Source organism: Lathyrus oleraceus, chromosome 2 (assembly GCF_024323335.1).
Source record: "Lathyrus oleraceus cultivar Zhongwan6 chromosome 2, CAAS_Psat_ZW6_1.0, whole genome shotgun sequence".
Classification (NCBI taxonomy): Eukaryota; Viridiplantae; Streptophyta; class Magnoliopsida; order Fabales; family Fabaceae; genus Lathyrus; species Lathyrus oleraceus.
Genome location: NC_066580.1, coordinates 320,938,147 through 320,965,709, shown reverse-complemented (window position 1 = coordinate 320,965,709; position 27,563 = coordinate 320,938,147). Strand labels below are relative to the sequence as shown.

At 36.9% G+C, this 27,563-nt stretch overlaps 2 protein-coding genes across 2 annotated transcripts; both read left to right on the top strand.

Moving 5' to 3' along the window:
- The first annotated feature begins 1,422 nt into the window (after window positions 1-1,422).
- Window positions 1,423-2,062, top strand: LOC127119312 (uncharacterized). Its single transcript, XM_051049517.1, has one exon. It carries the CDS (start codon window positions 1,457-1,459, stop codon window positions 2,045-2,047), a length of 591 nt encoding a protein of 196 aa, XP_050905474.1. The 5' UTR covers window positions 1,423-1,456; the 3' UTR covers window positions 2,048-2,062.
- A 1,873-nt stretch (window positions 2,063-3,935) lies between these two features.
- LOC127123049 (uncharacterized) lies at window positions 3,936-5,649 on the top strand. The gene is made up of 3 exons (XM_051053313.1): window positions 3,936-4,052; window positions 4,869-5,103; window positions 5,196-5,649. Exons 1-3 carry the CDS (start codon window positions 3,936-3,938, stop codon window positions 5,396-5,398), a joined length of 555 nt encoding a protein of 184 aa, XP_050909270.1. The 3' UTR covers window positions 5,399-5,649.
- Window positions 5,650-27,563: the final 21,914 nt, after the last annotated feature.

Genomic DNA, 27,563 nt, shown 5'->3' with positions numbered 1-27,563 from the left:
AGACTTTATTATATATAGAGAGATTACAACTAGTTACATGATATAATTGATGTGGGACTATTCGATATACAAATATTTTAATACTATATTTACAAATATCAACACTCCCCCTCAAGGTTGAGCATATAAGTCAAATGGATATCTCTACAGGTCGGGGCGACTGAACAACTGCCTTTTGTGCTTGCACCATGTACAACATTTTTATTAGAAAATTGATCATCAGCATCATCATCTTCATTTGTACACTATGGGACAGTTCCATTGATTCTCTGCATCATAAAATACACAAAGTAACACAAAATAGAATTAACACAATATATACCCTATATTTCATATAACACAATTCTCACTCTCACATATTACATATAACTCTTTTAATTCTTCCAATTCTTTCCTTCGAGTTTTCCGCTCCGCTTCTAACTTCTCATAAAATTCTTGCTTTTGAGTCTCTATCTTCCTCTGAAGCTCTTCCAACATTTCATTTTGCACCTGTCCGGTGGTTTTTCTTAGATGTACCAAAAAATACTCTCAGACGATACCATCTCCAACCCCACAGACACGCCCACCATGCTCTTTTGTTTCAATTAAGTTAACCAAGAAATCTTACACAATATGATAAGACATACATTGTTAATTATCAAAGCGATTAAAATAACACTAAACATATGCAGAAGAAGTTCTACTTAAATTTTTTTCAGCGAAATTAATTTATATCATCGAGTGATTTAATTTTGTATGAGTCACACATATAGTTCAATCATTCCCTGTCTAGTTTGACTATTGACTATTTAAACTCATTGATTGTTGAGTTCGGTTTTTAAAATATTTACTAGTCTACCTCCGACAAACCTTATAGAAACAATTACATTAATTAAAAATGGTGAATTATTAAATTTATTGATTATTTATACAATTTTATAAGTTTATTTTTTAAAAAGAATTATTTGATATTTGAATAAAAGTATTTAGTATATATTATTAAAAAAAAAGTGCAACATAATTTGGAGCATATATGTAAAACTATCATTAGTGCACTTTAATATTTGAAGAAAGTATTTTTAAAAGTAAAACTAGAAAAATTCAATAAAACTAAAAAAAAGAGTCATATATTTAGAAAGAAAATAAACTAAAAGAATGATAACTTTTAAAACTAACCACATGACAGAGAGAATTTAAAATGCATTTTAAAGTAACAAATTTTAACTCATTTCACTACGCCAAAAAGGTTTTTTAACAGCGCATCTTAGACAGCGCTTTTAAAAGAAAGCGCTGTCTAAGGTTAAAATAAAAATAAAACACGGAAAATGTTCTAAAAATTTAATGAAAGCGCTGTCTAAGGGGGGGTCTTAGACAGCGCTTTTAGAAAGCGCTGTTTAAACTGATTTTAATTTTTAACGATGTAAGAGAAAAGTAGCAGAAGAAAATAACACCAGTTTAGTCAGCGAGTGACTGAGTGATGAGCATGAAGATGAAAATGGAGGAGCAAGAAAATCTAAACCTAATCCCCCCAACAGCAACCCTAGAAATAGACAAAGACCTCACTCTCCTACCACGCATCAAACTCAACCTCACCGTACACCCTTCCACACCTTCATCCTCCATAACAAACCAAATCGACGAATGGAAAACCAAACGAGCCTTACTCGATTTTCTCCAAACCTCTCATTCTCTTCCCTTTCCTCTCCCCGAAGAAGATCTTCAATTCAAACGCTTCAACAAAGACCTCAAAAAGCGTAAACGCGAAGATCCCGTCGTTTACGGTACACTCCACATCTGGGACCTGTCGTTTTTGAGTGAGAAGAATGAAAACGACGTTGTGAAATGGAGGAATGGTCTTCGGAATGTCAATCAGAGTTCCAGGCGCGAACCGGATACGGTTGTTGTTAGTGGTGTGCCGTCGCGGTGGTTCGCGGAGACTAGGGTTTCTTCTAAACCTTCTATGCTTGTTACTCATACCATTTTTTCAAAGTTTGGCAAGATAAGGTTTGTTTTGAATACAATTTATAGCTTTTATGTGCTTATTTTGGGATATCATGGGGGTATTTGATCTATGTTGCTGATTCCACCTTAATGTAAACGACCTTTGTTGTTATCGTAAGATTTTGTTGTAGAATGTTCAAATTTAAGTGTCAATTGGCTTCTGCTACCATTTCATAATATATGCAAATTGTTGATCTTATGTCACAAAAATTATTCCCTCTTTTGCAGCTTACTACCGTGGAGCCATGGGTATTTTGCTTGTATATGACGTTACTGACGAATCTTCTTTTAACAGTAATTTTCTCTTCCTCACACTCTCGTGTTGCATGCTATTCCTCTTTCATCATTTCCACTCCTTAAATCCGGATTTACTTAAATCTTAATGTCTTAGTAGAACACCCATTATATTCAGCCAATTCAATTATTCAACAGTTCAATTGGACAATTTGGCTTGCAATGTGTTTTAAGTTCTTTTACATGACAATACAACTTATTTTACTGTGTCCAGATCATGTGCTTCAAATGTATTTTTATTTCTTTTCTACATGGCAAATAGTCTTATATCATCTTGTGTCCATATATCAGGAATTGGATTCGTAACATTGAGCAGCATGCTTCTGACAATGTTAACAAGATACTGGTAGGCAACAAAGCTGATATGGATGAAAGCAAACGGGTATGTCATCTATCATCCTTACTTATACTCTTGCCAATCGCGCCTTTCTTGAAACCAAGAAGGCTCAAAGCAGGAACCACAGACTGCACCTGGCTTATGGTCATGGTGTTTGTTGTTAACAACTATGGTATTCCTAAATTTCTGAATATGTGTGAATATAGATCAAACCTATGTTGTTGTGACATCCACATCTTCATTCATTAGTTTAACTGTTTATCCAAATAGGCATTAATTTGCTTAGTTAGTATGTTTGAACTTGTTAATAGCTAGTTAGTTAATTCTTTAATAAGCTTTATATATCGATGTTTTTGAACGGGTGAGATCTTTGGGTCATGGTTTTGAATAGCTTGAGCTTAGGTGAAAGTGTGATTGATCCGGTCAAATAGCCGAAGTGTAAACAATGCAGTTCACAATTCTACTGGTTGAATGGCTCGCGGTTTAGTCTTTGAAACATTGCGAGCTTCTTGTATGCATCTTTTCATAGCTTTTGTGTGCTTATAAATTTAAAATTCTTCACTTATGATGAGTTTCAAATGGCTAGATGTATGACTTTATCAAATAGGTCATGCCAGGTTTGTAGTATGTAATGTATGGTTGGTTTTTATTTTTTGATTGATGGCTCTTGATGACTTACATTTGATTGCCTGTTCTGTGTTTACCTAGGACTGAGGTGCACGTGTAATGATTATTGTGCCCAGTTATGAAATAGGAAATTCTTGGTTAAAAACTCAATATTTGGAATAGTTAATCTTCTATTTCCATAAAAATAACCTATCTGTACTAACTTCAAACAGAATGTGTGTGGATGCTGTGTGTTTTGTTCAACACATGCAACTGGTTGTTTGTGGTTGTGCTGTGCCCCAGCAGTGTTTTTGTTATTCTTCTGAGCAGTAGCTATTTTGCTGTTGCCACTACCCTTGGCTGTTCTGTGGTTTTTGACGGTTCTGTTATTGAATTTCTGTTCAGTTCTGCTTAATCTTTTCAATATTGATGCATTATGTAATTTTGCTTTTTTCATGCATGCTATTTTGATAGGATTTTTCAATCTGTATCCTGATGTCATAATACTCTATCATTTGAGACTTACATAATCAAGACTGACAACACATACTACTCTTAGCAGGGCCAATGGAGAGGTGTTGACCCTGTCGTCTTTTTTAAAGATGACACAATTATTAATAGTATAAGGGACTTTTATGGGATTGATGAGACTTTTTTAAAGATGACACAATTATTAATAGTATAAGGGACAGTATAAGGGACTGTTATTAATAGTACAATGGCCAGTCACGTGAAAAGAATTTACTATGTCTCCAAGTTTGTCAAGGATATTCTTGAGTTGAACTTTTCAGCTGGGCAGCAACTGAAAATAACCTCAGTTGGCATGAAGATGTTTGTAAGTATACTTTATTCTCAATTTAGAGATATTGCTGGTCTTGTTAGAATTTTTATATTACATGATTGTCTTATTTTATTTGTCATCCATTTTTCGGGTTTAAATAAATACTACCTCTGTTCTTCTATATAAGAGACAACTCGTTTTTTAGATTCATTGAATATCAAATGTATTTGGTCGGTTATAAAGGGCCAGAGGTCGTAATAATTTGTGGGTAATCTCACCATTAGAAGGCCTAAATACATTGGTTGGTAGATATGGTGTTGGCGCTGGGTTTGGGAGGCATTCTATCAGAGTTTGAGTTTAAATAATGAAAGGGAACTGTATAAATTTTTTAAAAACATTCAAGTCAATGTTAATTATACCTTGTATCTTCTATTAGAGTTAGAAACTAGTATTTCATATCATAGATCATTTAATGAATTTCAGCACTTGTTTTTTTGGCTCAAATTGTTTATAGTTTTATTGGATATGAATTATATAGTCAAGCTTTCATATCTCATTTTGACATATATTCTGTAAGGATTATATGGTGATATAATAGTTTATGTATTTAAAACTGCTTTACCAACCTGATTTTTCTATGCGTCATTCTAGCATAGTACAAATAGCATGCACGCCACAAGGAATTGTCACAATCTACACTGTTGAATAAATCTATTAGTATTTGAATGACATGGCCTTGTAGTTTGTAAACTTGTCCTTGTAATGGAAGTGGTTTTCTGGTCAAGGAGTCAGTCTTTGACCGATTGAGATATAAGTCTCAGTTTGTTTTTACTAGTACTTGTGAATAACTGTTCTTGCCTTATCTTATAGGAAAGACAAACAGCACGAGAAGGTACCGATGCACCATGTGCTTTCAGGATATCATCTGAAGGATTGCCCCTTATTCTCCCATACATAACAAAGCAAATTATACAGGCTTCTCCCGTGGACTTCAAGCATCTTCTGCAAGACAAAGATGTAAAATTTACAGATTTTGCTGATGCCGAGTTTGGTAAAAAGGCAGAAAATCTATTGCCAGGCTGTTGCGTGATAGTTCTGGGTAAAGGTATGTATAATCCCAGGTGATGCTCTAGAAAAGTTTAAACTATCCCGTTGACATCGATATATCTGATTACTGGCATTTTTCCTTTTCTGCAGAGAACACAGTTACTAAAGAGTCCCTCAAAGTTGATGAGTCAACAATAGCCATCGGATGCTGGAGGGGTAGGGCAAGGTTGTCAGTGATGGTTACTGCAATGGACTGCCAAGAATTGCTTGAAAGGCTTTTAATACGTCTAGACACAGAAAAGGGCTCTTCTGGGCATGTCGGAGGTGAAGCCTGTACAGAAGTTGAACAATAAAGACCATGATGTTAAAGCTACTGACAGTTAGAGGACTCCTCAACTGATATTTAATACTCTGTTGTAACAGATATTTATTCACTCATGAAATGATGATTTTTTCCTTCACTCATGAACTTTCAATTATAAGTTTTTGTTATTAGTTTCTTAGACCTTGGTTCATTTTTGTACTAGTACTCATAATCTAAAGCTTGAAAAGTTTGCCTAAATTGTTTGAGAAACACTCTACAGTTGAGAGGTTCAGCATGAAAGATGAGTCTAATTCTACCATGCATCCAGCTTATCAGTGCCATACAACTTTCAAATTTTGGCAAAAGAAAGCTACAAATTCAAGGCCAATGGAGAGGTGTTGACCCTGTCCATTGGCATATATAAAATGTGATAATTGTCTGTCAAAATCTGGTTGAAAACAGGTAGAAATTCTGGTTTATAAACCTGGAAAAAATGTGGTTTAAAACAAAAGCTTCAAAAATTTTCGTATACCTTAGACAGCGCTTTTGTAAAAAGCGCTGTCTAAGGGGGGGATTAGAAAGCGCTTTAGGCAAAAGCGCTGTCTAAGGGGGGGGGGGCTTAGACAGCGCTTTTTGAAAAGCGCTGTCTAAGGTATACCTAAAAAAATTAAAATAGGAGGGTCTTATAAAGCGCTTTTGGCCAAAGCGCTGTCTAAGGGGGGGGCTTAGACAGCGCTTTTAAGATTTAAAAAAGCGCTGTCTAAACCTTTAGCAGCGGAGGTTTAGACAGCGCTTTAAAGCGCTGTCTAAGGCTAAAAAAAGCGCTGTCTAAGGTCTTGTTTGTTGTAGTGTTTTTTAAATATAAATCACTTGTATCTAACTATATCTAATAAATATCTAATTATATCTAACGTTGTAGGCGTGGCTCTGTTTTACTCTAAGCAATCTGACATTGTTGTTTGAAGGTCTACTTTATACATTCTTTATTGAGTTTAAATGCTTTAATCCGCATCAAGTGACACTTAATTTAGTTACGTTTATTTTGAATTATTCTATCATGTCTACAGATGTTAAACATGTTGGTGTCAAGAAGGTATATGTTGGCAACCAATTTACAAATGGACAAAAGTTTGAAGTTCAAGATGACATTAGTTCAAGGAAGTGTGAGTGTCCCTTTAAGTTGTGTGTTTATCTTTAGGCAAATAATAAATGGAGATTTAATGCGATTTGTGGTTTACATAACCATGACATATGTGACAAGTTAGTCGGTCATCCCATTGCATGTCGCCTTATGCTAGAAGAGAGGAAAATCGTTTCGTACATGACTTTGAATATGGTTCACCCCAAAAACATACTTTCAACTTTGAAACGTAAAAGATCTGAAAATATCTCAAATATCAAGGAAGTATACAATATTTGTGTCCTTAACAACAAGGCGTTAATGGGATATATAACTAAGATGCAACAAATTTAGGTTTGACTTTTTCAAACAAGAATTTTAGAATAAGATAATAAAATGAAACAAAAAGAAAAGAAAAAGAAAAAGGATAGATTCAGAAACGCAAAGCGTTCTTTCTCCTTAAAGTGCATGTGATTACAAAAATGATATTGTAATAAAGTTGCATGAGATTAAGTGCATGCAACTCAGGTGCCTTATGAATTCAGAAAAGATATCGAGGTAGGAAAGGACGTAGAGAGTTCTTTTCTTATATATTGCTAAGGATACCTATTGACTTTCAAATGTGTTTGTAGGATGAGATGCAGAAAACATTGCTATGTAAAAGATGTTAGACCATGAGGGCAAAATTGAAGTTTATTTGCTATTTCTTTTCTTATATATTGTTATTGTTCCTTGATATCAAAACATTGTCATGTTTTAGAACCCAAGAAGGAATTCTTTTGATAAATAAAACTCCTTAATTTGTGTACAAATGTGCATAACAAACCAGGTACAGATATCTCACTAATTAATTTTAATAAAAATATCACTATCTCTTAAACTCTAAACCATGTGAATGTTTTTGATATTTTACTTTAATTGATAATTTAGTTATTATTGTTTGATTTAAATTTATGAAAAATTTATTTTAATTAACAATTCATTATATTTAACAATTTTCAAATATCAATAAGTTATTATACTAAATTCATGTCTACATGTTAATATGAGATTCTTTCTACGAAATTAATTTATTAATTAAATATATTTTATTTCAATTATCTATAATTAGATCTAATAGATGACAATTCAATGGTAAGACGTACATCGAATTATTAGGTTATCCTCTAGTAAACACAAGTAAGACCTATGTCTTATTTAAGATTGAATACTCGTCTTCCGCTTAAAAATAATGACAAATAAATTATTTTTTCCGTGGATTAAAAAGAGATAACGGGATATACATCCTTTTATCCCTGAGTAAACAAATGTAAGACGTAAGTTTTGTTTAAGGTTTACACCTTGGAAATACAACAACTTATCAAGTTGAGTCTGCCCATGCTGCACTGAAGAATTGGTTGGGAAATAGTAAGGGAGATTTGTGTAGAGATTGATTCTCTATGAACCAAATGATTCAAAATCAACATAATGATATACAAATATAATTTGGTCACAACATCATAGTGTTAGAACACAAGTTCAAAGATAACAATCTTTATTCACTGTTGGTCGGCAACATATATTGATCAAGATTGAATTTTATTTTTCATGAAGCTAAACAAGTTTAGTATGTAGGTCCTGATAGCTTAAACTGTGGTTGCACACTTAGAAAAACGTATGGTCTCCCATGTGCTTGTCTAATTTCAAAGAAAGTTAAGCATGATAGCCTAATACAAATGGATGAGGTTTGTACTCACTAGAAAAGAGTCATGTTTGATGATGATTATGTGATGAAAGACGATAAATCGAATATCTCTATCTTGACCGAATGGAAAGTGATACAAGAGAGAATTTTAAAAGTCAATGACAAAATGAAACTTCACATCAAAGAGAAAATGAGGAAGATTGCCTATCCAGAAACCACAAATTTGAAACCATTGTCTCAACCAATAAAAACAAAAGGTTCTCCTAAGAAGGTCAAACTAACATCGAGTAACAATTTAACAATGCAGTCTCCTTCGTATTTTGAACATGTTGACAAGTTTTTTTTCCAGATTCTCTAACTTCAAAATCTCAAAAAATGTGTTTTCAAAAGAGCTCGCATTAGCAAACCACCTCATTCACCATTTTTTTTTACCAAAAACCCAATTCATTGACGAGATGTCAGTTTTTATGCACAAATACATTGAACGGGTCGTCAATGTTAAGGGTGACAATAATTATAGTTTTCGAGTTGTTTATACTTTGCTCGGTAAAGGAGAGGATGATCATACATTTGTCTGGAAACAACTTATCAAAGAGTTGAAGAGCCATAAAGAATCATACACACGACTATACAGGAAAAAAGAAAACTTTGATGCAATTTATGAATGTCTTACTCCTTGCATTAGTGGATCGACACCGGAAGAAAAAATGGATAATCTTATAGCAAATTCATATAATAAGTAAGGTATGTATTAATATGACAAGATACAGTTTCTCGAAAACATTTTTTCCATAACGCACCGCCCCACCTTAAAATTCAACTGATTGTATTATGTGTATTGAATGACTTTCAATAATATCGACACTTTGTTCAAGTTTATTTGAAACCGAGAGACCTTATACCACTGACATCACTGGAGTGGACAACTCATTCAACAAGGGAAGCCGAGATTTGGCCGAATCATTTTAATAGAAAGGATGCAAGAATTCACCAAGTTGAGCGAGATTGAAAGAGAAACAAATAAACAAAAATCAAAGGCGGAATCATCCATAGATATAGATTTAATACTGACACATGTTTCAATTCATTTTAGTTTTTATTCAACGATGTATTTATGGATTAGACATGTTTTGTATGAAATATTGAATAAATATTAAAAAAATATATACATTTTCACAAATTTCAATATAAAACTCAGTTTCCAAAAAAATGTCTTAATATTTGTTTTCTAATAACAGTTCCTGTTTCTGAAATAGGTTATGTGTGAACAGTGTCAAGTTAATTCGAAAATGCATTTTCAAAGCTACCCCAAATATTAAAAAAAATATATTTATATAGAAATGCATTTCTGAATTCACCATAATTTCACAAATTTCACACAATGAAATGAGATGTATCCTGAAGTACATCTTTGGAATATCCCATGAGACATAACTGAATTTCTAAGGTCCATATTGGCCTAAATCTTGAATAAATATGTGTATTTCTTCTCATATTTTTAACAAAATCGCATCACATTAGAATGGACATATATTGGCAGGTCGCATTTGTCTACTTCAACGGCGTGAACACCTCGCTTGAACTTAGGGTCATTAAGTACACATCGCTTGTAGATATGAAATTCATACTGAAGAATCTCCTAGAATACTCATACAATCTAAGAGTTGTGAAACTCGAGTATCGTTCACCCTCAATTGACACATTTTAGAAAGTTTGAGCTGAAGATGAATGCAAATTTAAGGGTTATGTGGAGTACATTTCACCGTTACAAAACAAAAGGTTTGATTGAGCTGGATGCGAAAATTGTGAGATCCACCGAAAATATTTTGAAGATGTTGAAATGTCATACTTGATGATGAAATGTATTGTTCAATCTATGTTAACAATTATCTTTGTAATATTTCGTTTTATGTATGTCATAACAATTATTGATGTTAATTTATCTTTGTTTCTGCATTTGTTTCTGGTTTAGTAGGTTCCAAAAATACACTTCTATAAGATATACGAAGATGCATTTCTGAATTAAATTTAGTCATACAATTGAAGCGTGACTAAAAAACAAATGAATTGTGTATGGATGAGGTACGTCCGGAGATACATTTCCGAATTCTAGAGATAGTTTTGGTTTTTCACTAAAGTGACAAAGCAATATTTAGTATTCCTAATCGTATACCCCATATATATTTCTAAATAGGAATTGTTTCTCCCACTCTAAATGGTGAAGAAACACCTTTAAAAAATTCAAAAATACCCTTCAAAATTCAAAAATACATTTTTAGACATATACATATGAATCCATAAGATACATATCTATTCTCGGTTCGGGCAAGGTATTTATCTTATCTTATCTCCTCTCATTTTCATAACTATTTATTAAATTGCAATGGAATTGACCGACAACGCTGCTAAACCATATTCTGACAGCAGAACATGGAAAGAGAACTGAAAATAGGGTATCTTGCGTTGCAGAATCTCTACTATTCATGTATCAAATTTGAATTTGTATATGATTATGACTATGCCTGTGCCTATAATTATGGCTTTCTGTATCAATTTTAGTTTAGTGAAAAGGATATAGATGGTTCTTTAGTTGCGACAAAAATCGTTGGCGCTGAAGATATTATGTTGTTGAACAATGACGGCCTTCGTTGTACAGTGAGGGTGTGAGGGGTGATCATGTGAGAATGATTTATGAGTTAATCACTTGAAAGAAAGAGAAATTTGAACATATTTTTATAGAGACCACTGGTAATCAACTTTAAAAAGAGAGGGAAATTTGCACATATTGTTATAGAGACCTCGGTAAACAACTTAAAAAAATCTTCATTGAAGTAGATGACAGTTTTTATCCCACGGAAGTATACTTCCGAATTTTTTCAAAAATATAATTTCGGACAATATTATTTAACAAAACGAAGGTGTGAGTAACTTAGACATGAATTTAGTATATTAGAGTCTGTCGAAAGATGCATTTACAATTCTATAGATAGTTGAAGTTTATCTCTCGCCAATTGAGCAAAAAGTATGGGATCATAGTTGAAGTTATTTACATAATGTATGTTGGTTAGTGATTAGGTAAGTGGACATGTATCTGTTTTTAATCAGTTAAGTTTTATTACTAAGCTATTAAATATTTTCCAAATTAGACTTGATGAATCAGCTGATCGACACAAAACAGCATTCCGTACGTATCATGGTCATTGTGAATGGCCTGTAATGCTATTTGGTGAACCAAGTGTTTCAGCCTGTTCTTAGAAAGTTTGTGTCGGTGTTCTTTGATGATATTCTCACGCATCTTGAACATCTACAGGTGCTACTTCAGCTTCTCAGTGACCACCAACTGTTTGTAAAATTGTCTAAGTGCTCTTTTGGTCTTAATGAAATAGAGTGGTATCGGGACAAGGAGTCGCTATGGATAAACCAAATTTGGCCATTTCTTTCCCTTATAACAAGAGAACATATTCTGATTCAGTTACAACAAAATCTACATAAGGCTCAAAAGTTAATGAAGAATCAGGCTGACAAGAAGAGAAAGCATGTCACATTAGAGATTGGAGACCTTGCCTTGTTCAAGCTTCAACCCTCAAGAGACTCTCTGCAAATTTTTATGCAGAATTTATGACTACTCAGCTCTTACTATGGAATTTGTGTGGAATGGTAAGCCCGTTACTCTGGTTGGTGACTCTAGCTTGGCTTCTCAATCGCTTTCTCTTTATCGCATACTAGCTTTAGTTCAAAAGGCGGACATTGCTGAGTTCTTTGCAATTACTCACTCATCTCCGGCGCCACGTTCTGAGTTGGATTCGATGTTTCCTGGTGATTTACCTATCCTATTTACAGACCTGCTGAAACGTTTTGTTGCTATATTCGCCCAGCCCACAGGATTACCTCCACATCGCTCTGTTGACCACCGCATTCACTTGATTGAAGGGTCCAAACCTGTTAACGTTAGACCTTACCGTTATCCGCAATTCCAAAAGGTTGAAATGGAGAAATTGGTCAAAGAAATGCTTGATCAGGGCATTATTACTCCAAGTCACGGTCCCTTTTCTTCACCGGTGTTATTGCTTCGAAAAAAAGATGGAACTTGGCGGTTTTGTGTGGATTATCGGGCATTGAATGCAGCTACGATCAAGGATAAATTTCCAATTCCCACAATTGATGAGCTCTTGGATGAACTTGGGGGGTGCTACTGTGTTTTCCAAATTGGACTTACGAGCGGGGTACCATCAGATTCGTGTGCACAATCGCGACACGTACAAAACAACATTTCGCACACATGATACCACTTTGAATTTTTGCTACTTGTTTTTGCACACATGACCCAGTCTACTTGTTTTTGCTGTAGCCGGATATGTTCTAAATACTGTATTAGCTCCATTACTAGGTCTACCACTAAACACACAAGCAGCTTCTGAAGCCAAGAAAGTTTTGGTATCATCTCTGCCCACAATAGAGAATATCTGGCTTAAGCGTGACGGACAGTTCTTGCTTGGCAGCTTCCGACCTTCCATAGCAGATCTCAGTCTTGTCTGGGGATTGGGGAGTTCCTATAAATACCTTCATGCCATGATTCATGAAGGAATTTTTTTATTGAGATTTTTCTCTGAGTTCAAAGAAAATAAATTGTAAAGGTCTTTCTTGTTCAATTTGCACTGTATGGTTGAAAAATAGAGAAACACGGAAGGGAAGTCTGGCACGTCTATTTGAGTCTGGTTCGGCTAAAGAGAGGAAATATTTCCTACAATTAATGTCGACCTGATTAAATTCTGTTTAGCTAGAAATGTGTCATGCAAAACATAATCTGATCATATGGTGATAATTACATATTTGTTGGATGCAGATTTCAGACGAGAAGGATCATGATCGTATTATTGGCCCATACAAGAAAGTTCAAGAGTGGATTGAGAGCACAAAAAATGCAACGAAGCCACATTTTGATTAAGTTGATAATGTCCTCTATAAGCTCAAAGCGAGGCTTTCAGTAAGATGTGACCTATCAACCATGCACGTAACATACATGTGACAGATTTGTGTGACCAATTAACATTATATACACTGTTGGTTGCAATTGTGGCTTGAATCTTTGAAGATAGTGTTTCTGTCTATGTATTGAGACTCATTACTGAGATTACTAAGTTTAGCAGATAATAAATTTCAAAATTCAAAAATACATTTTTAGAGATATGCATCTGAATCCATTAAATACATATCTATTCTCGGTCCGGGAAAAGTATATATCTTATCTCCTCTCATTTTCATAACTATTTATTAAATTGCAATGGAATTGAAGAGACAGCGATGCTAAACCATATTCTGACAGCAGAACATGGAAAGAGAACTGAAAATAGGGTATGTTGCGTTGCGGAATCTCTATTATTCGTGTATCAAATATGAATTTGTATATGATTATGACTATGCCTGTGCCTATAATTATGGCTTTCTGTATCAATTTTAGTTCAGTGAAAATGATATAGATGGCTCTTTAGTTGCGGCAAAAATCGTTGGCGCTGAAGATATTATGTTGTTGAACAATGGCTGCCTTCATTGTACTGTAAGGGTGTGAGGGGTGATTTTGTGAGAATGATTTGAGTTAATCACTTCAAAGAAAGGGAAATTTGAGCATATTGTTATAGAGACCACTGGTAATCAACTTAAAAAGAGGGAAATTTGACCGTATTGTTATAGAGACCTTGGAAAGCAACTTAGAAAAATCTTCATTGAAGTAGATGACAGTTTTTATGCAAATAGCTTATGATGTTACGATGCTCGGATAAAATATAGACACGAGAGGATTACATTAATAGTCAAGCAACAGTAAGATTGAATGTCCTACAATTAGCATGATCGTTTATGGATCATCGAAACAACTGTCCTATAAAGGGAGGAAAAGAGAGTTGAGGATACAACTAAAATATGCAATTAATAAAATTCAGCACCCGGTATTATCAAAGGAACCCAAAAAAGAAACTACCAACTGACATGCATCTGAGTTCCTATTCAATATGGCTCTTTTCCTTTACTTGAAAAGGAAATGTGAATCATTTTCAAATGCCCCTGCCTCCTTTCAATGTTTGATGAACCAAGTGTTTCAGCCTGTTCTTTGATGATATTCTCATTTATGGTCCGTCTTGGCTGACGCATCTTGAACATCTACAGGTGCTACTGCAGCTTCTCAGTGACCACCAACTGTTTGTAAAATTGTCTAAGTGCTCTTTTGGTCTTGATGAAGTAGAGTACTTGGATCACACGGTATCGGGACAAGGAGTCACTATGGATAAACACAAGGTACATGCTTTTTTAGAGTGGCAAACACCTGCCAATGTCAAGCAGTTGAGAGGGCTTCTCGGCCTCACGGGCTATTATCGCAGGTTCATTAAGTCTTATGCTACTATTGCTTCTCCTCTGACTGATTTGTTAAGGAAAGACAATTTTTGTTGGTCTCCATCGGCTCATGCCGCATTTCTCACATTGAAGCAAGCTATCACTTCTGCACCACTGTTGGTTCTTCCAGATTTCTCTCAAACATTTATCTTGGAGACTGATGCCTCGGGTTCAGGCATAAGAGCAGTGTTGAGTCAACAAGGCCACCCTATTGCGTATTTCTCTAAGAAGCTAGGGCCAAATGTGCAGAAACAATCAGCTTATCTCAGGGAATTTCGTGCCAATACTAAAGCTATGGCTAAGCTCAAACATTATTTGCTCGGCCATAAATTCATCACCCGCACTGATCAAAAGAGTTTGAAGGCCGTGTTGGATCAGTCCTTACAAACACCGGAGCAACAAGCTTGGTTGCACAAGTTTTTTGGGTTTGACTTCACCATTGAATATAAACCAGGCAAAGAGAATGTTGCTGCTGACTCACTTTCTCGTATGTTTGTATTGGCCTGGTCTGAACCACAACAACTATTCTTACCAGAGCCCAGAACCGCCATACGGGACTGTCCTCACTTTGGCCCAATTTTCAAGCATGTTTGACTGATGAAGCGCCACACCTGAGTTATGCTGTGAAGGATAGTTTGTTGTGTTGGAATGATAGGCTTGCTATTCCATCTAAGAGCTCTTTAATTCCACAGGTTTTGCAGGAATACCATAACTCCTTTGTTGGAATTACAAGAACTATAGCTCGCATCTGCAGCCAGTTTTATTGGCCACAAATGAAACATGATATCACTGAATATGTGAAGCTATGTACCATTTGTCAACAGGCCGAACACTACTTCCTTGCCAGCCGGGTTGCTAATTCCATTACCTATTCCAACTCAGGTTTGGGAGGATATTGCCATGGATTTTATAACCGAATTGCCCAACTCTGGTGGTTTTACTGTCATATTTGTGGTTGTAGACAGACTTACCAAATTTGGCCATTTCTTTCCCTTAAAGACTGACTATGATAGTAAGCTTGTGGCTGAAGTTTTCATCAAGACTGTCGTAAAACTACACGGCATGCCAAAGTCCAAATTTTGGTCGAAGGTACTCCACTTAGCTGAGTATTGGTACAACACTGCGTTCCAAACTAGTGCTGCCATGACACCTTTTATGGCTTTATATGGCAGAAATCCTCCGGCCCTTACTAGATCTGTTGCCATTAAGGAAGGTGGAGATGATGCCGTCAATGCTCAACTTATAACAAGAGAACATATTCTGATTCAGTTACAACAAAATCTGCATAAGGCTCAACAGTTAATGAAGAATCATGTAACACCCTTCTACCCCAAACGACATAATTAAATAGATTATCAGAGTACAACATGTAGAAGAGTTTACATTTCTTACAACATAACACTTTTATCATATCACAACATAAAACATATTATTTATTAAAATAAAAACTTCGCAGCGGACAACAACACAATTATAATCTTTCCACATATAACAATTCATAATAATGTTTCATTATCGTCTCAACAAACATCTCAACATAATAGTCATCATAAACAACGTAATAATAATCAATTCTCCATCGAATCCCATAACCCCGGTGTCACATGACCAGAGCATTTGACTCGACTCTGTAGAATAACTCTACACTTATTCTTCAAACCTCAACGATAGCTACTCCTCTTTATCTGCACATTGCTCATCATGGATGAACATAAACACATGCAGAAGGGGTGAGAATTACATTATTAAATAATAATATAACGACAGAAATATAAACATAATATATTTCCCCTATGCCAACACAGCTCATCATAATCAACATACTCATGAACATCAGCAAGACAACATATCAATGCAATGCACACACCCATGCATGACTCAACACGACTCGGTATACCCATTTTGTGACCACTACAGGATCACCACTCCCAGATTCACCACCATAGAATCCGAGTTCCCCGCAAGGAACCAAGCCTCTCAACAAGCCCGGAGTCAACATCATCATTGGAACTCAGTCCGTTCATCACTAGGCATCGGCCTTTCATGAATGCATGCACACCAAACATGCATCATCATCAACATAGCAACAACAGCATCATATAGTCATGTTATCATCATCATTAATAGCATGACATACAACTCAACAAAACAACAACAACATTACAACAATATCATATCGTTACATAACACATTTATAACTAAACACGTAAATTCAACATCTCATCATCATAAACACCTCATACACCATCATATAATCACTATTAATTGTTATAATACAATTACAGCGACTTACTAAGAGTCTCGCAACTCAACGCACTCAAAACTCACCAACATCAACTTTTGCACAGCACAGTTCGCGCCGCGCAGCAGGGTTCGCGCCGCGAACGGTGCGTTACAGAACTCCTCTGGATTCTGCCCAGTTCGCGCCGCGAACTGGGCTTCGCGCCGTGAATCGCGCGCGAACAGAAGCCCTCTGCTACAGAACCCAACGCAGCTTTGCTTCTCTACTCGCTATAATTCATACCCCACGGCTAACAACCCAATATCAACATTTAACAGTCATATATACACAACATACTTCGATTATAATGCCTATAACTCAACCAGACTCACAGATCGGAGAATTTCCATCAAAACCCAACTTTCCAATCTCCCTAAAATCCCCAAATTCATCAACAATCCAACATATATCATGAATTTGCTCGCATATGATCATTTAATAAGGTTCAGACCCCTTACCTCTTTGGATTGAAGGAAGCTCTGAGCAATCTTTGGCCTTTCCTCTTCCTTCTCTTTCTCTTCAGCGGTTCCTCTCTTTCTCTGACTCTGAGGCAAATTACGTGACAAAACTTCTGAGTTCTCACTTTGGCCTCTTATATCCAATTCCACTTTACCCTTCCACTCTTCATATTCCATTTATTTTATTTATTTAATTAATATTAAAATAAATAACATCAATAATAATATTTTCCAATTATTTAATAATTCATTTTTCCTTCCAATAATCTTATTAAAATAATATTTAAATTAATCCAAAATATTCGGGGTGTTACAACTCTCCCCCACTTTAGAAGTTTTCGTCCTCGAAAACATACCTCAAGCAAATAGAGCCGGATACGACTCCTTCATCTGATCTTCACGCTCCCAAGTCAAGCTCTCACCAGCTGGACCTTCCCAAACAATTTTCACTAGAGCAATCTTCTTACCTCTCAGGGTCTTCTCTTCTCGGTCATCTATCCGAATTGGCAACACCTCAACGGTCAAATTATCTCTCACCTGGATATCATCCAACTGAACAACATGCGAAGGATCCGCAATATATTTTCTCAACTGAGATACATGAAACACATCATGCAGATTAGAAAGCGACGGCGGTAAAGCTATCCGATACGCCACTTCCCCAACCCTCTTCAAAATCTGATACGGACCCAAGAACCTCGGAGTAAGCTTTCTAGACTTTAAAGCTCTACCCACACCTGTCGTCGGAGTAACTCTCAAGAACACATGATCTCCCTCTTGGAACTCAAGTGCCTTTCTTCTCTTATCATGATAACTCTTCTGACGACTCTGAGAAATCTTCATCTTCTCCTGAATCATCTTAACCCTTTCAGTCGTCTGCTGCACAATCTCAGGTCCGAGTACAACACTCTCACCTGACTCATACCAACACAATGGAGTTCTACACCTCCTACCATACAATGCTTCATATGGAGCCATACCGATACTAGCATGAAAACTATTATTATAAGTAAACTCCACCAACGGCAAATAACTATCCCAAGAACCACTCTGCTCCAACACACAAGCTCTCAACAAATCCTCCAAGGATTGGATAGTTCTTTCAGTCTGACCGTCAGTCTGAGGATGATAAGCTGAACTCAACCTCAACTTAGTCCCCAACGCTTTCTGCAAACTTTCCCAAAATCTAGAAGTAAATCTGGGATCTCTATCAGACACAATACTGGATGGAATACCATGCAGCCTCACTATCTCCTCAATATACAACTCTGCCAACTTCTCTAAAGAGTGATTAATCTTCATCGGCAAGAAATGCGCCGACTTAGTCAATCGATCCACAATCACCCAAATAGAATCATTACCTTTCACTGTCCTCGGCAATCCCGTCACAAAATCCATGGAAATGCTATCCCACTTCCATTCAGGAATCTTCAAAGGTTGCATCACACCTGCCGGTTTCTGATGTTCAATCTTTGACTTCTGACAAGTCAAACAGGCATACACAAACTTAGCAACATCTCTTTTCATACCAGCCCACCAAAACAATTTCTTCAAATCTTGATACATTTTAGTTGCACCTGGATGGATACTCAATCCACTCCTATGGCCCTCTTCAAGAATACTCTTTTTCAATTCCGACACCTCAGGAACACAAACTCTACCTTTAAATCGCAGGATGCCATTCTCATCGATCTCAAAATTACCACCGTTACCCTGGTTAACCATAGTAATATGATCAACTAGAGCGACATCAACTTGCTGACCATTCCGAATATCTTCCAGAATTCCACTAGTCAACTTCAGCATACCCAACTTTACGCTATCAGCGGAAACTTCACAACCCAAACTCATATCACGGAACTGTTCAATTAACTCAAGCTCCCGAACCATCATCATAGACATATGTAGAGACTTTCTACTCAGTGCATCTGCAACTACATTAGCCTTACCGGGATGATAACTCAATTCAAAGTCGAAATCCTTCAGTAATTCTAACCACCTTCTCTGCCTCATATTTAACTCTTTCTGATCAAACAGATACTTCAGACTCTTGTGATCACTGAACACTTCGAATCTGGAACCATACAAATAATGCCTCCACATTTTCAACACAAATACAACCGCTGCAAGTTCTAGGTCATGCGTAGGATAATTCCTCTCATGAACTTTCAACTGTCTAGAAGCATAAGCTACAACTTTACCATTCTGCATCAAAACACCACCAAGACCCATCAAAGAAGCATCACAATAAACAACGAAGGACTCACCAGGATTAGGCAAGATCAACACTGGAGCACTGGTCAACCGCCTCTTCAACTCAACAAAACTCGCTTCACAAGCTGCATCCCATACATACACTTGACCCTTCTTAGTCAACTGCGTCAACGGCAATGCCAACTTAGAGAAGCCCTCAATAAATCTGCGATAATAACCAGCTAACCCCAGAAAACTGCGTATCTCAGTAGCAGACTTCGGAGTCCCCCACTGTAATACAGCACAACTTTAGCAGGATCAACAGAAATCCCACCACTCGAAATCACATGGCCAAGGAAACTCACTTCCTTCAACCAGAACTCACATTTAGATAACTTTGCGTATAATTTCTTTTCTCTTAACACCTGCAAAACAATTCTCAGATGTCCTGCATGCTCTTCTTCCGTCTTAGAATATATCAATATATCATCTATGAACACCACAACAAAATTATCAAGGTACGGATGAAATATACGATTCATATATTCCATAAACACACCTGGAGCATTAGACACACCGAACGGCATCACAGTGTATTCATAATGACCATACCTCGTACGGAAAGCAGTCTTCGCAATATCATCTGACTTCACTCGGATCTGATGATAACCCGACCGCAAATCAATCTTACTTAAAACATGAGCTCCAACCAATTGGTCCATCAAATCATCAATCCTCGGCAATGGATACCGATTCTTGATAGTCACCTTATTCAACTGCCGATAATCGACACACAACCTCATCGTACCTTCTTTCTTCTTCACTAACAATACTGGTGCACCCCAAGGAGAAACACTTGGACGCACAAACTTCTTCTCCAGCAATTCCTCAAGTTGCTTCTTCAGTTCAACTAATTCAGTTGCCGACATTCTATAAGGAGACATCGACACTGGACTCGTACCTGGTACTAAGTCAATGGCAAATTCGACTTCACGTTCTGGAGGTAAATCACTTACATCCTCCGGAAACACATCCTGAAATTCACAGACACAGGCAAATCTACACTCACTACTTTCTTATCCGCTTGCAGAGACGCAAATAAAGCGAATACCTGAGCTTCATCTTTCACAAAATCCCCCACCTGCCTAGCAGATAGAAATCTTGCCTCATCATTCTCACCAACTTCAGGAAACCGCACCGTCTTCCTATAGCAGTTGATAAACACGCCATAGAATTCTAGCCAATTCATTCCCAGAATAATGTCAATTTGGTGCAAGGGTAAGCACACCAAATCAATCACGAACTCTCTCTCAAAGATCGTCAAATGACAACCTCGACAGACAACAGAAGTCTTCACAGAACCATTAGCAGGAGTATCTATCACCATACTTCCGCCTAGGGACGACATAATCACACCAATCCTGGTCGCACACTCATACGAAATGAACGAATGAGTAGCACCAGTGTCAACAATAGCAAGCAATTCAACATTATTAATCAAGCAAGTACCTTTAATCAGATTATCTTCTTTAGGAGCTTCAGCCCCACTCAGAGCAAACACCCTACCAGTAGTATGAGCTGCAGTAGCCGCCTTCTTCGGTTTCGAGCACTGCGAACTGATATGGCCTTTCTCGCCACAATTAAAACACGTCGGACCAGCATCCTTACATTCAGTAACTCTATGACCAGCCTGACCGCATCGGAAACATCTCAGCACTCTCTGGTACAACTATCAGCACGGTGGCCTGGCTCGCCACACTTGAAACATTTACCAGCTATGGAAGATCCTCCCCCACTTGGCTTCTTCTCATCTACCACTTTCTGCTTACCTTTACCATTCGGAGATGCATAAGGACTACCACGATCCTTATTCTTCTTCTCACTAAGACTCTTGTAATGAGCAGTCCTAGCCTTGCTATCTTCATCAAATATCCTGCACTTATTAACCAGTGTAGGAAACCTACGAATCTCCTGGTAACCAATGCCTTGTTTGATCTCGGGACGCAACCCGTTCTCAAACTTGACACACTTGGATCCCTCAGCACCAGCATCATTATAATGAGGACAATACTGCACCAGCTCCTCAAACTTCGAAGCGTAATCAGCAACAGACATGTTACCCTGTTTCAGTTCTAGAAATTCCATCTCCTTCTTACATCGCACATCAGCAGGAAAATATTTCTCCAGAAAGACCGTCTTGAACCTTCCCCAAGTCATCTCAGCACCTGGTACTGAAATTCTCTGGCGAGTGTTATCCCACCAGTTTTCAGCCTCTTCAGATAACATATGCGTACCAAACTGCACTTTCTGTGCTTCAGTACACGTCATCACCCGGAAAATCTTCTCAATTTCCTTCAGCCAAATCTGAGCACCATCTGGATCATAGCGCCCTTTGAAGGTAGGAGGGTTATTCTTCAGAAACCTTCCCAAATTCTTAAACTCGTCGACCGGCGGATTCTGCTGCGCCTGCATAGCCTGCGCTATAGCAGCCAAAGCCTCAGCAATCGCACAGTCATTTTCTCCAGCCATACTCTACACAACACAACCACAACCGTTAAATATCGACAGTGTCATTTACACTAATCGACCAACAGGGAAAACATCACATTATGACTCGACTGGACTGACAATGTTCTGATACCACTAATGTAACACCCTTCTACCCCAAACGACATAATTAAATAGATTATCAGAGTACAACATGTAGAAGAGTTTACATTTCTTACAACATAACACTTTTATCATATCACAACATAAAACATATTATTTATTAAAATAAAAACTTCGCAGCGGACAACAACACAATTATAATCTTTCCACATATAACAATTCATAATAATGTTTCATTATCGTCTCAACAAACATCTCAACATAATAGTCATCATAAACAACGTAATAATAATCAATTCTCCATCGAATCCCATAACCCCGGTGTCACATGACCAGAGTGTAAGACCCCAATTTTGGGCCCTAAGATCCTTCATGGCCCATATCATTCATATCATGGCCTCAAGGATCATTGCATGCCTTTGTCCCCTCCTAGTGGGTAGATTGCCTTGTAGGTTTGTTCCTTGATCACCAAGCATACTTTGCATTTGTATATCTTTGCTTTCATATGTTTATCATTCAAAAAGTACAAAAATATTGTCAGTCTAACCTTGTTGCTTGCTGTTGAAGCAATCATCAGCAATTAGGTCAAAGTCAGTCATTGATCAGTCAAAGCAATGGATGGTGGCCATTCTTGCAGAATTTGGGCACCATGATCAATAATCAAAAGTTCATACATCTTGTGACATCATCTGGAGTCAAGTTCTCAAGGAATTAGGGTTTGGAATTCATCAGAAGTGGTCCAGTCACTCAAAACCCTAGAAAAGTCAAACTTGGTCAACTGTGGATTTAATCAGAGATTTGATGGATAGAATTGATTTGAAGAAGCTCATTCATGCTTGTATAAGCCTCATCTATCATGCCAAACCTCATCATGGAAGAAAATCAAGCCAATCAGAAAATTTCCAGAAATAGCAAGTGGACCTGTAATTTCAACTGCCAAAAATGGAAACTTCTTGATCTTAAACTTACATCATGATACAAGCTCCAAATGAATTTTTGCCCAACATGAAAGTGGAAGATCTTGTTCTCCCATTTTCAAAAAGTCCAAGAACTCTCAAATCCCATGTGTGGTTGTCAAGATATGATCAAATCATTTTCACCAATTTTTGAACTTCAACAAGCCATATCTCTCAAACCATAAGGCCAAATTTGGTGGGGGTTTTTTCCTACACACCACATTTTTCATCCTCTTTCCAAAAATATAAATTTCATGACCTAAAACCTTACCATTCAAAATGGCATTTTTGGACCTTTTTCATTTAAAATCAAAGTTTGACTCACAGTTGACTTTTTGATTTATGGACTTTTTCTCATTTTTGCCAATTGGGAAAGGTTTAAAATCACATTTGAAACTTGCCTCAAGTCCTAATTCATGCACATTCCATCACCATACCACAATTTTGGATAAAAATGCAAACTTGGCAATTTTGCAAAATGGCTTCAATAAGTAGAACCAAGTGCAGCATTTCATGTACAACACAAAACAGCAAAACTTGGTCTGTTTCCAGCCTGGTATCAAGCCCAATCGACCAGCCACTACACCTCCTCTTTCACTTGTTTCCAAATTAGCAAAAAATGCAAAAACTCCATTTTGAACTAAGCAAGATTAGCACTCCCTAATCCAACTCTAAACAGACCCTTATAAGGGATTTTTCAGCATTTCTAACCCTAGTTTTGCAGCAACCAAACGGAAAAAAACTTCATTCTCTCCTCTCTTGCAACTTTGCATTCTTGCTCGATTTGGAAAAAAACCTCAAAGACCACAAGGAATCCTTGCATCCTTCTTCATTTGGATCACATTGTAAAGCATCTTGAGCCCTTAAACCTCCCCTGTGCCGCCTCTCCAAGTTCTGTTTTCATTGAGCACACAACAATGGTAGTAGTTGGTTCAAGCTATCTCATGCACTTGTGAGCTGAAACAGCTTCATCATCCCTCATTCCAAAGCATTGGGAGCCGCTGTTTCAATCTGTATCATCCAAACAACCATCATTCAACACTTTGCTTCAAATTCAAGTAAGTTTCGATCCTCTCCTTTTACCAAATCATGCTAGGCTTAAGATAGAACATTGTATGCCGGTTAGAATGCAAGTTGAATCACTCAAAATGGTTGTGACATGAGGGAGAAATCTGAGTTTACATTCTTGCATCCAAACATGTTTTCCATCGATTTGCTCATATGTATTTGATTCAATGAAAACCATTGTTTTTTCTCTTTATTTGAGGTATGAGGATGCTGTTAACATGTTTGATTTTAATTTCTGGGCATGTGGAATTTTAGAGTTGCATGAAGATGATGAAATGCTATGCTGCTGTTTTGGAAACCTTAGAACTCTGCCCAAATTTTCGCATGAATGTTACGTTTTGTGGCTGTTTACACATTGCACGAACATTGTTGTATCGTTGCCTAGATGCTTGCCATGCCATTCGAATGATTGTTTGATGATGAATATTGTTGATGCTTGAACATGAACGCCTTGCTGTTTTGCTATTCTTGAGCTGCCCAGAAATCCATATGGTTTGTGGCTGTTATGTGTGGGTTGTGGCTACTTGATGGTTGCATAATTGTTATGTTATATGCTGCTGTTCATTTGTTGTTTTTTGATTGAATGCTGAATGCCATGGCCCTGCTGTTTAAACCCTGTCCAGAACCCTCGTGATTATGTTTGGTCTGTTGTTCTCAAATGTTGTATGAGGATAGTGTTCCATGACCATGTTTGTTTATTGTTGCTGTTTACCTGGTGATGTTTTGGTCGATAACATGAAGCCATGCTGCACATAAACCCTAGGGTTTTTCTTAAACCCAGAATCTTCATCCATTGGCCACGGTACTGTTTTATTGCCAGCCAGCCAATCACGTTATTTCCCACACCTCCCCAATGCACGGTCGTTTCATTTAAGTTGGCCATCGATTACAAGAATGCCACGGTTGACCTTGGTTTGACCCCATATGCCATGCTTATTTGCTCATGTTTCATCCAAATATCACTCAACTTCCATAATTCATTTCTAATTCATTTTAACTCCAAAAATTGTGGGATTTTTTGCATTAAACTCATGAATGTGTCCTCTATTTTATGGTGAATTTTAATTAATTTTTCAGTGGCTGGATTTTAAATGATAATTGATTTCCCAACATGTATGTCAAAATGATACATTGTGCCATTTCAATTGTGAAATTCTCATGTGGCATCCAATGAGCTTGAAATTTTTTGTGGTGAAACTAGACACATTGACCTTCATTTCCATATAAAGTTTGTGCATTTATCATTTGTGGATTGGGAGTTATGATTTTCTGAAGTTATGTGTTACATTTGGTGCTACATGAATGATATGCATTTTCCCAATTTTTGTTCACATGTTTCCTCTTATCCAATTGACCTCAAATTTTGCATGAATCATCCATCACATGTCTAGTTTGTGTATGAATTTTCCTGAAATTAATATTGCTGTTTTCCATTTGATTGAGAATTTTCTTCCATACTTGGTCATTTGTTGACTTTTTGTGCTATGCCTTGCCAAATCTTTTGTGAAATTCTCAAATCTTATTGTATGACCATGAAATTTCATATGTGATAACTAGACATCCCAAGATTTGCATTGGTGTTAATCTCATTCATTTCTCTTCTGTTTTCAAATTGATATGATTTTTTGAAGTTGACCCTTGTTTGTTGACTTTCACCATGCTTACTTGAATTTGGTTTGACTTCATGATTTTACTTGACTGCCTTCCTCTCATCCAAATGCATTGAAATTTGACATGCTTACCATGTTAGATGTTAGGATTGAGTGTGATTTATTTCATAATTTTTGGGATTGTTTGAGTTGACTTTTGAATGAAGTCTTTGCTGTTGACTTTTGTATGCTTCTCTTGCCATGTTTTGACTTCTTTGGTTTATGAAATGACCATGATGCATGATATAATTGTGAATCCAATTGAGAATGCTTCTTGAATGTTTAAACTTGGTTTGGTTTGACTTTTCCTTGCTGCCTTGACTTTTTTTCTTTCATCTTTGACCCTAGGCTAGTCCTAGTGGTCTTCTAAGCTTATATTGAGTTCATCTGTTTCAGGTTAAGCACCAATGCCTTGAGGATCACTCAAATGTGTTTTAGCTTGATTGTTTCATGTGCTAACATTTGTTTTGTAGGTGACTCATATGCTTGAGTCTTTGTACCTTGCACAATTGGTCCCTCTGTGGTTGACTTTTGGTTCATTTCTCTTTGTTTTAATTGTTGAACTGTTTACTAATTGGTTTGACTTTTTCAGGTACTTTAGTTGCCTAAGTTCTTTGAACTTGATTGCTTGCTTTGCTTTTTAGCATTTGCTTTGAGGTATAAACCCTTCTTCTTCATGTAGTCTGGAGACCCGGTCTGTTATTTGACCGGGCAAACTGTCTGAAGTCCTCCTTAAGAGGCAATGCCTGTGTTTGTTTATATTTGTCCCAAGCAGGAAAAGTCCTTCAAGTAAGGCAATTGGTGGAAGGTAGGGATAAGCAATCTATCCCCCACTATTCAGTGTGTCCTCTCTTTGCTCCCATTACATGGTTGAAGCAATGAGATAAATACCCAAGATCTAATCGAGTCAATAATGTGGAGAGAGTTCCTACTTTCTGAACTCCCACACTTTCTTTGATGCTCTCTCTGATTTGAGATAGAAGCAATGAGGCACACCCCTCATCTCCTTTTCATCTGCTTCACCTTAGCCTCTCAATGGCAAGGTTAAGAGCGACCTTCACCTATTACAGTGGACTTTCAAAGTCAAACCCTCTTGTGTGAGCCCCCATTGTTTGGCTATAGAGTGTGCTGTTTGATATTCATTGATTGATTGATTGCTTCATGTGCACTTGTTTGCCTGTATGTTATGCATTCATCATCATCAATTGCCATTAGTGCATGTTCATCTCATTTACTTTTTGTGATGCTATCATTGTTGTTTGCCCATTGAGGACAATTGTAAGTCCATTGCTTTGGCATTTGCTCCTGTGATATGGAAGGATAGAGTGTAAGACCTCATTGGTCACTCATATCTTCTGTTTTATCTGTTTGTATGTGAGGATACAGTTATAAGTCCCTGTAAGTTGGCATCTGCTTTCCTGTGATCATAGTTTGTTTTATCTGTTTGTATGAGAGGTTGCAATTATAAGTCCCTGTAAGTTGGCATTTGCATTCCTGTGATCATATTGTTGCTTTTGTTCTTGTATGTGAGGATCCATTGTAAGTCCCTGTAATGTGGCATTGGATTTCCTAGGACCATACTGTGGAGTTAACCTAAGTCCAGATAGATTGGCAGTTGACTTCCATGTTTCATTCTTGTTTTCTTCTGTGGAGATTAGTGTAAGTCCATTGAGTGGCATCTGATATCCATTTCTGTTTAGGAGACTGGTGTAAATCCATCCATTGGTATCCGGTATCCGCTTTTTATTTCTTTGCCTGTGGAGATTAGTGTAAGACCATTGAGTGGCTTCTGATATCCCGTTTTGTTTTAG

Bases quoted from the DNA above. Each gene is read 5' to 3' on its own strand.
- LOC127119312 (XM_051049517.1), top strand. From the start codon at position 1,457: ATGAGCATGAAGATGAAAATGGAGGAGCAAGAAAATCTAAACCTAATC.
- LOC127123049 (XM_051053313.1), top strand. From the start codon at position 3,936: ATGGCCAGTCACGTGAAAAGAATTTACTATGTCTCCAAGTTTGTCAAG. The intron at 4,053-4,868 runs GTAAGTATACTT...CTTATCTTATAG, and splicing joins CAGTTGGCATGAAGATGTTT to GAAAGACAAACAGCACGAGA. The intron at 5,104-5,195 runs GTATGTATAATC...CCTTTTCTGCAG, and splicing joins CGTGATAGTTCTGGGTAAAG to AGAACACAGTTACTAAAGAG.